General features: G+C 42.0%; 1 protein-coding gene across 1 annotated transcript; it reads left to right on the plus strand.

The window, feature by feature from the left end:
- The first annotated feature begins 233 nt into the window (after positions 1-233).
- LOC117552858 (zinc finger MYM-type protein 1-like) lies at positions 234-9681 on the plus strand. The gene is made up of 4 exons (XM_034226535.1): positions 234-761; positions 1468-2477; positions 2672-3535; positions 9589-9681. Exons 1-4 carry the CDS (start codon positions 356-358, stop codon positions 9679-9681), a joined length of 2373 nt encoding a protein of 790 aa, XP_034082426.1. The 5' UTR covers positions 234-355.
- Positions 9682-9911: the final 230 nt, after the last annotated feature.

Raw genomic sequence — 9911 nt, forward strand, 5'->3', positions numbered from 1 at the left:
AAGTGTTTAATTCAGCCCAGATGCGGTGACTGCAGGCCAAATCCATTAATCAGTGGCGAGCCGTCAGGGCCCTCTAGGCCCTCTCTGAGGGCCTAAGATATTATATAATAATATTTAAAAACATTTAAAAAATATATTATTTTTTTTAAATATATATTTTTTAAATATTATTTTTGTTATATTTTTACCGAAAAAACTTGATTTAATTGTATTTAAATAAAATTTCCAAAGAAATAAATCCTTCGAATCTGCCTGTTCAGTTTCTGTTTGAATGTGAAGGGTTACATGAAAAAAGCTCGTCTGGCCCTCTATGCGATTCACAGAGGGCCCGCTATAGTAAAACAACGAGAGAGTAATGTCAAGTGACAGTACAATTGACCAATCATATCTTCCCTCTAAATGGGAGGGCTTTATTATCGCGGACTTTATGACAAGTTCCGCCCGCTGCGCTGCCAAGTTTATGCATGTGATATATCAACGGGTCAAGCTAGGCGGAATTAGCATACGTTCATTCACGATGGCTCACGTTAGTGATAGTGATGACATCGTTGCGAAACTACTAACCGAGTCTTTTTCAAGAATGAGTTACACGGATACATTGGAGTTAATTACCAAAGGGCGACCAACACCACAGGTTAATTTGGTTCAAAAAACCAAACTGTTCGAGAGGCATTTTAATATCGGCAATTACGCCAGATACAACTGGATGACCGGATCAACCAGGGAACAAAAGCTGTACTGCTGGGATTGCTTGCTTTTTGGTAGGGGTGGGCGGATCGATCCCAAAATATCGATACCTCCGATATTACGTTACGTTTCAAAATATCGATACTAGAGCCAATAGGATCGATACTGTTATACTCTTTTTCTCGTCTCCTCTACTCATCAATTTCTTCAAAAAACTATGTGCAGACGAACACAAGTATATGCTCTTTTCTTCTCTCTCCACTGCTGTCCTCTTCTCCTCGAGGCTCCCTGCCTGAACGCCGATTATCAAGCTGACTGACAGCAGCCAGCAGGGCAGGACAGCAGCAGCCAGCGACTCGCGAGTGCAACACACACACGCGCATGATGGCTGAGAGAAAGAGCAGCGTTGTGTGGAGCAATTTCACAACTGGCCATTAAAACTTAGCGAACTGTGATGTGTGCAAGAAGACAGTTCGCTACTTTGGCCACTTTGTATTGTTATTTTTCATGTTTGCACTTTAAATTTGCAAAAGTAAAACGTGTATTTGTCTATAAAAACTGTCCTGTCTTTATTCATGAAAATGAATTCAGATTTAGTCTATTTATGATGATTTCAGCTCAAAAATCATGTCATGCAGCTCTCCCCTATATGAAAGTACATAAGACGCTTTTCATTAAAAAAAGTATCGGTATCGATATCGGTATCGGCGATACTGGCCCTGAAATACTTGGTATCGGATCGAATCCAGATTTTGTGGTATCGCCCACCCCTACTTTTTGGAGCGGACAGTGGGTCATGGGCCAGAGATGGATATTCTGATTTAGGAAGTTTATCCAAATCAGCACATCGCCATCAGAATGCTTCAGGTCACCTCAGAGCTACTATTCGGCTTAAAACATTTGGGGACACCAGGATAGAGCTCCAGCTGGATGAGCAACAACGCCGGGGTGTCATCCTTCATAATGAAAAGGTGAAGTGGAACCGAGGAATTTTGAAACGCCTGATAAATTGTGTGGTGTACTTGGGCAAGCAGGAGTTGCCGTTCCGAGGTCACGATGAGAGTGTAACTTCATCAAACAAGGGGAATTACATAGAGTTGCTGGATTTAGTGGCAGAATATGACAGCGACCTGCACACACACCTCGCCACATCAACAGTATTTACCGGCACATCTTCAAGGATTCAGAATGACCTGATCAGCGCTGTCGCTAGTGTAATGACGGATAGCATGAAAGAGGAGCTGAGGAAGGCACCTTTTGTTGCGGTCATGTTGGATGAAACGACAGACATTAGCAACGTGGCGCAGATGTCATATGTGCTTCGATATGTCACTGACGATGGGATAAAAGAGCGTTTCTTCAAGTACGAAGATGTGACAGAGGACAAACAAGCAGAGGCCATAGCTACACGGCTGCTGGAGTTCCTGAGGGAGAGTGGCTGTATTGACAAAGTGGTCGCGCAGTGCTACGATGGAGCAGCTGTTATGGCCTCTGGATTGAATGGGGTGCAAGCGAAAGTTAAGGAAACAATTCCACAGGCCCTTTTCATTCACTGCTATGCTCACATCTTAAATCTCGTTTTGTCAAATGGAGCTTCCAAGATAAGAGAGTGTAAGGTCTTCTTCTCCCACCTCTCTGGCTTGGCCACCTTTTTCAGCCGCTCAGCAAAGCGCACCAAGCTACTGGATGATATTTGCCAGCATAGGCTTCCACGGGCAGCTCCTACTCGCTGGTGCTTTCATTCTTGCTTGGTGTGCACAGTGGCAGATAAGACCAGGGAATTGAGAGAGGTAAGATAATAATAACAATGAACATAATGAAAATATTAACAATAATAAATAAATGATTTAGTGTTGGAAACTACCCACTCATAAAAACATGAAGGTAAAGAACTATGCTAGTATTACATTAAATGAAAAGCTAATCTTAGTGTTTACTGGAGGTCTATAAGTTGTTTTTTCTAAACTAAGCATTACTCTCGTAGGTGTTCGAGCACATCGTAGACCATCACACAGAGTTTGATGACGAAACTGTTCATTGCTCTGATGGATACATCACCCTCCTTACCAGCTTCGATTTCAGCTTTTGGTTGAAAACCTTCCACGCTATCTTCTCCTACTCGGATGTTGTTTTTGAAATACTTCAGAACAAAGGTTTTGATATGCAGTTCTGCCTGGCCAGAGTGGATCAGCTACAGCGACAAATTGAACAGGAGAAGGGGAACTTTGACAGCGTCTACGATGAAACCCAGGCTTTGGTTGGTCCTCCGCGCGGCCGTGGAGCTCAAGGAGACGTTCGTGCACGGTACAGGGAGCTCCACTGCAGCGTAATTGACAGCCTGCTAACCCAGATTTCCAACCGCTTCAGTGACCACAAAAAGCTGGAATTCCTGGCCCTTCTGGACCCGCAACAGTTCGGGCATTACTGTAACTATTTCCCAACTGCTGCCTTGAACAGTTTGATGGAGAGCTATGGCGGATATTTCGACCAGCCTCGACTGCACACGGAACTCGCCGTGATGTACGGCATGTCTGACATTTTGGGGAAAAGCCCAGCCGACATTCATCAGTTTCTCCTCAAAAAAGGACTGAGTGAAAGCATGAAACAGGTGTACACCCTCTCATGCATCATCCTGACAATACCTGTGTCCACTGCCTCTGTGGAGAGGTCCTTCTCTGCGCTGAAGCGCATACAAAGCTACTCGAGGTCCACGACTGGGCAAGTCCGACTGTCAGACTTGGCCTTAATTTCGATCGAGAAGGAATTGCTGATTGCTTTAAAAGCAAAGGATCACCTGCATGACGACGCCATCAAGTTCTTCATCCAAAAAGACAGGAGGATGGACTTTGTGTTTCAGTGATTTGATCATCAAAGGTAAGTCAAAGTGATTTTCAATGTGGGCCGCCGTGCCGACTTGATTCATTTGTAATTGTTACTTGGCTGTGGGTGCCCTGTCATGATAGGTGTTTATATAAATGGTGTTGTTTTGTGTGGTAGAGGGTCGCTGTCATTGATGCGTTTTGCACCCCGGGCCGCTGTTTTGATATTCCGCTGAAGTATACTATAGGCTGTGACGTAAAAACTTTTTCTTTTTTTTGTCGAGGGAAGAGGGGGGTGGGGTCAGAGGGCCTAGGTAGAAAAGTCACGGCTCGCCACTGCTAATGACATATTTTATACTATAAATAAACATATTCCTCTATCCTCTCACTCAAACCCAGTGTAATGGTAACCTGATAAACCTGTAACATTAACGTTACGTGGTCAACAATAAACCTGTAACCTGCCTATAAACCGACAGATGTATTTATGTATGTTACTATGTATTTTTCTACGTTTAACGTTAGCCAGTAGATGGTGGCAGCGGAACGTAATGATTAACGTTACCGACCTTTTTTATGTCATGTCAAGAGTTGGATGTCAACGCCACTCAACGCAAACAAGTGTGACAAGCAAACATTCACTCATCTTTTCAAATATTCAGTTACAAAGCTAGTAGCAAGCTAAGTTAACATTACATAGCTGATGCTGAGCTAAACATGTTTGCTAACCGTCCATATGCGTTAATGTGACTGACCTCTCCGGGTGAGTTTTCAAGTGCCTGATGAAATTTGACGTTGTTGCACCAGCATCCTTGATTTTAATATTGCAGACTTTGCAGTGTGCGCTCCTTTTGTTGGTGCCGCCGGCGTTTTGTTCGAAGTTTTTATAGTTGAACCTAATTACAAGCGGTACAGCTGCAGGTGTGCCGCCAGTCGCCATGGTGTTACCATGACGTTAATGTTAATGTTAAAGGTGGGGTAGGTAAGTTTGAGAAACCGGCTCGAGATACACTTTTTGTTATATTCCATGGAATGCTCTTAAACCAAATGCTTCTCAACCCATTGTAAAACACCTATATCATTTCCTTAGATGTGCTGTTTTCTTCTTATACTCCACTGTGGGTTTATTCCCAAGCACTTCAAGGCCACACTTCAAGGCCACAGAGCTGATTTGGCTACTAGGTTGAGACTCACACAAAGTCACACAAGAACCGTTATACTATCTACAGCTCAAGGACAGGTGTCTAATAACAATATGACCGTGTGAAGACAGATTTCTGAACTTCCCACTCTTTCTTGTATATAAGCTTTGCTTTCCTATTATATCTGCGCACACTCACGCAGACTATTCTATACTCTGTGAGACCTGTGTCTATTTTATTGTATCTTGTGTATTTGAAGCTTCAAATAAATAACCAGAAAGACAACTGTCTGATTCACCATTTATTTGTTTTGATCACTCTGACTTGTACTCTCCACAGTGTTGGGTCTCAAATTTCCAAAACACTGCTCACCCTCACGTCAAAGTAAACTGCACACTGAATTCAGATTATTTATCTTTCTCTCGATATGGACCTAAACGCGAGTGAAGTCTAATCTGACAGGACGGAGACACCTCTCAAACTACCTAAACTAGTTATAAATATGTTTATTTTTACTGTCGGCCGGGTCACTCATTACTGGATCAGCTGCTGCATGAAACATACACTGGCGCTGTCCGAAGAGAGGGAGGAAAAAGAGAGGCTCCGTGTATTTTATTATTATATAGATTCGTTATTCATTTGTTTTAAAGCTCAATAAATAACAAAGAAGACCTTTGACCGGCACTTTTATAATTTTGTCGGAAGATTTAAACTTTAATACACGTTGACTGGCGAAAAACTCTGCCCGGTTCCCTCGGCCCCCACCGCGGAGAATAAACAGAAGGGCAACCATGACAACCATGCTTCTTCGCTGCTTTTGTGGAGGAAGTTACAGCGCCACGTACAGGCTCCTGCATATGTACTGCAGCTTCTCCAGCGGTTGGAGCTAAACGGAGCTGTCTCGTGTGGACAGACACTATCCGGTGAATATTGCGTGTGGACGGAAGCTTTTTTGCGATTGCGTTTGCGTTAATCCTATGCGTTTAGCCGTTTTCGTCCTCGTGTGGCGTGCCTTGGAGAGCTAAAGTCTAGCTCAAATGTTCTACCTACTAAATCCCTTTCTTCTCACATCACTACATCCTGCAGCATGTAGCAGAACATATAGATTATGAGATTGGGTTCATTTGTATCACTAGATCATTACTAGCTAGCTGCTAACTGCCGCCTCGTTCATATCAAATCCATGGCGGTAGTGTGTATTTGTCATTTAATACAGGCAACAACCGGAAGACAGAGAAGAAGAATAGACTGCGCGATATAAAATAATGGGCATACCTCCACCCCTCGATAGTTATCGCTGACTCAGCCATGTTTAGGCAGCACTGCACGTGGAGATGTGGACGCGCAAGTCGTGCAGATTACGTACATAAACCTACAAAGTACTGATATAGTAAATTAAAAAAATAAATGATTATTTTTGTGTAGTTGTATATTGAAAAAATAATGTATGGTTGTCACAAAATCCCACGGCACACCCGGACTTGCCTCACGGCACACCAGTGTGCCGCGGCACACCGTTTGGTAACGGTGGTAACTCAGATGCTTACATGGACTTGTATGTTTTTACTTCATATCTAACAGAAGTTAAGAGAGAAGAGATGAGAGTGAGATGAAGAAGAGAGAGGGATGAGAAAGAGATGGGAAGTGAGTAAAGGGAGATGAAGAAGAGAGAGGGATGAGAAAGAGATGGGAAAGTGAGTAAAGAGGGATAGGAAGGAGGAGAGATATTTGCGAGTTGCATACTCACTCTGAGTTTTCTCGATTAATAGCTTATATAGACAATACCATGCTTAGATGGACTCCTAAGTTATTATTTCATATGTGACAATATGTAAGAAAAGAGGGGAAGAGTCAAATTATATTGAGAAATTGAGCAATTGATTTCATATTGGAACATTCATTTCTCAAACCTATGTTTATGGAAGAGGAAATGTACTTCTGATAAACTAATCCTTGATCAAACGGTAAATGGTGAATTAATATAACATTTAGAATCATTGAGAAAGGGTTATTCCACAGGGACTAGCTCACATTTAACTTCAAATAACATTTCTCTGCTTTGGACTGATGAGTATATGATTCTTGCATGTTAAATGACTAACACAAACCTTACATTTATAATGTGTCAGGAAGGCTCCCAAATCATTCTGAGGGGGCCTATCCTATTTTTGTAATTGAATGATAATGTGCTAATCCATTACCTTGAGTTGTCTGCACTCAGGAAAACATCCCTATCAAGTGTTAAACAGCTCTGAAGGCCAAGGGTCAGAGAGAGAATCACACTCTGCGGCTGCAGAGAGCAACTTATCCACGGGCAAGGAGGTCGTTCGAGATGAGAGGATTCTAATCTTCAACTTTCTGATGAGATGGGATGCTTCTTCATCTTTCTGCTCGGTGGGCTCAGGCAGACAACTCTGCAGGACGAGCGATGGCTTCAGAGGTTTTCATACAAGGTTCCAAGTTTCTTGGAGGAGCAGATGTTTTCATAACCTCTCCCATCACGGGGGGGGCATCTGGATGTGCCACTTGGCATAGGCAGGTGCACTGCTCTCAAGCAGATAGCAGAAGGAATGCAGGCAGATGAGCCTCTGTTTCACTGGGAGATCATACAGTGCTCACTAAATTGAGCCACAAAAGCAGAGCAATTGGGGGGGATTGAGATATGGCGCTCTGATGAAGAAGAGTTTTTGAGCCAATCAGCACCTCAGTGCTAATCTACAGTATCAGGATGCCTTTACACACCAGACATTCTGTGTCATAAAGAGAGGAGGAAAACATGTTCTTCTAGCTCTCGTACAAAGATAACATTTGAATTGAATGACCAGATGATTTCAGATTATTAATTAATTGATATTTTCAGATTTATAAGGTATTGAACAATAAGATATTTCTAATATTATAACAGACAATGTTACTATCCTTAATCATTACCAGGTAAGAACAGATGTTTTGATATTGATTACAGTTGACACTCTGAATAAAGAACAGATGATGTTTTGATTTTTTCCTTTTCAGGTCGTTATACAATAAAATGTTTGATTCTTCAGATTGTTAAACATTTTGAGAATTGTTTAGTTTTCCCTTCAGATTTTGAGATGACATAATGATTGATAGTTGAAGTCTGATTTATACCTCAATTGGATTTATTATAAATCCTAAATTCTAATTGTGTTTTAATAAGTAATTGCCTTGAAGTAAATCTTTGAGATGTAAGCTGATTTAGAATTTGTGTTTGATGAAGGAGATTAACTGAGGGATAAATGATAAAATATCTTATTTTTGAAACATATATTTTGCTATAATATTGTTGTATTTCACGTGTTTATTATTGTGCTTTTTGACAAATGATGCCAAGCACTGAAGAGAGATGATTTTATTATGATTGATTGTATCTTGTCATGGTGATTGAAGTGTTTTCAATCTTGTTCTACTTTTGATGTAATTAATGTGAGTGAGCCCACACAACTCTGAAGACGCTTATTGACTTAAGTATTGACTGAAATATTCTTTAGACTAATGTTAATTGATTATCATAAATTGATAAAAGGGTGGATCTGTAAAGGAATATTTTAGTCTTGTTAAAGTATATAGAGTTTAGTGAACTGTCCTCGGGAATCTGTTTAATATGGTTGAAGTGTATTCCTGCCTGTAATGTGATCCATAGCTTCTCAGGAAGACACAGGTCAAGAGGTCATCTGATGTCTTGTGGGGGAGAAGCTTGGCTCATGTGGGTTTACAATGCAACGAGTCTTTGTCTCGACATCTGGCATGCATTAAAGGAAAACCCGCGTGTTTTAGGGCCCTCCTCTTCTAAGGTATAGATGGGTTCTTGGCGCTTTTGGGGTTCAGAGTTGGCTGGTATCTTGCAGGGAACTGTAATATGCTGTGAACTCTCCGGCCGCTCAGGCTCTCAATAAATATCAGTGTATTGACAGGCGAATCCAGTTTCACTCATTTCATGATTGGCTCAACATTGCTGCAAAGAAGTTTTTACTTCACAGTCAGATTATCTTCGGTTGCTATGCAAACATCACCCATTTTATACCAAAGAAACTTTTAGAACAGTGTTGTGATGCCAAACAGCCTCAATTCCTAAAACACATTCACTTATGGGCACGGGGGGTATTTATCAGCTGCTTGAGTGCCAGTCAGACAGTGAATACCTCCAGGGGCCGCTGCTGTGAGTTAACAGGAGAATAAACTCTGCCATATATCCTTTATTTAACCATGGTAAAAAAGACTAATTGAGATTAAAATCTCTTTTCCAAGAGTGAGCTACCAAGAAGGGCAGCGTGAACGAAGTTACAACAGATAAAACACAGACAAGACAGGCAGACAAATACAGCTGTAAAACACAAATGAAATGGCACATTAGCCAGTCAATATGCGAAGTAAAACAAACTATTCAAAATCATTAAAAACTGGCTACATTTAAAACGATTTCAGGATATACAATCACTCACATCTACCAATGGTGTCGTGTTCTCTGTCCTTTAAGATGGACCTGAATTCCCCCATAGTGATTCCATCTGAGAGTTTCAGCTCCTTCTGTACATTGTTCCAAGCTGTGGGGGCCGCATATTTAAAAGCTGTTTTACCCAGTTGTGTTTCCAATGGGAAAGTCTGCGAGCAGATAAAGATGGCCAATTAGCATCCAGTAATAAAACGTAAGGCACAATGGTACACAGTATCCAAGCTCTTTAGGCACTGGTCAGCAGGGACGTGCACAGGTACGGGCTAATGTTGCCCGGGCAACGGCCCTTTTGCCATTTTTGCCTTACCTGCCCCTCTGGAGAGAGCAAGAGTTTTTTTGTTTTCTATTGTGGCCGAATCAACATGATAAGCCCACAATTAGTATTGTAGCGTCTCGCTGCGGGAAACACACCTTGTCCGCGCTGTCATCTGCCCCCAGTCACGTGACTTTGTTTACAATCTGACAGCTGGAAGCAAAGGAAAGCCCTCCGAGTCCAACCTCATATGGCTATGGTGATCACACCAAACGCCTGCCCTGGCTCCTGCCCGTTAGAGTATAGGGGACAAACCAGGGGACTTTACTTCCCCTTGACACCGTCGGTTACTTACAAAAAAAACACCTACATGTAAATATACTTGTTATTGTGCTTCTGTCTTTCTGTGTCTTTTACTCTGCTCCGTAAACTCCCTCACCCTCGCGCTCTTTTCTTGATCACCCTCTCACGGAGAACTCTCACTGTTCCGCTTTATTGTAGGATTTCTGCCATGTCTCCACTTTAGCTTGACCATC

The sequence above is a fragment of the Gymnodraco acuticeps genome, unplaced genomic scaffold (assembly GCF_902827175.1).
Source record: "Gymnodraco acuticeps unplaced genomic scaffold, fGymAcu1.1, whole genome shotgun sequence".
Lineage (NCBI taxonomy): Eukaryota > Metazoa > Chordata > Actinopteri > Perciformes > Bathydraconidae > Gymnodraco > Gymnodraco acuticeps.

Bases quoted from the DNA above. Each gene is read 5' to 3' on its own strand.
- LOC117552858 (XM_034226535.1), top strand. From the start codon at position 356: ATGTCAAGTGACAGTACAATTGACCAATCATATCTTCCCTCTAAATGG. The intron at 762-1,467 runs GTAGGGGTGGGC...CCCTACTTTTTG, and splicing joins CTGGGATTGCTTGCTTTTTG to GAGCGGACAGTGGGTCATGG. The intron at 3,536-9,588 runs GTGTTTCAGTGA...ACAATCTGACAG, and splicing joins AAGACAGGAGGATGGACTTT to CTGGAAGCAAAGGAAAGCCC.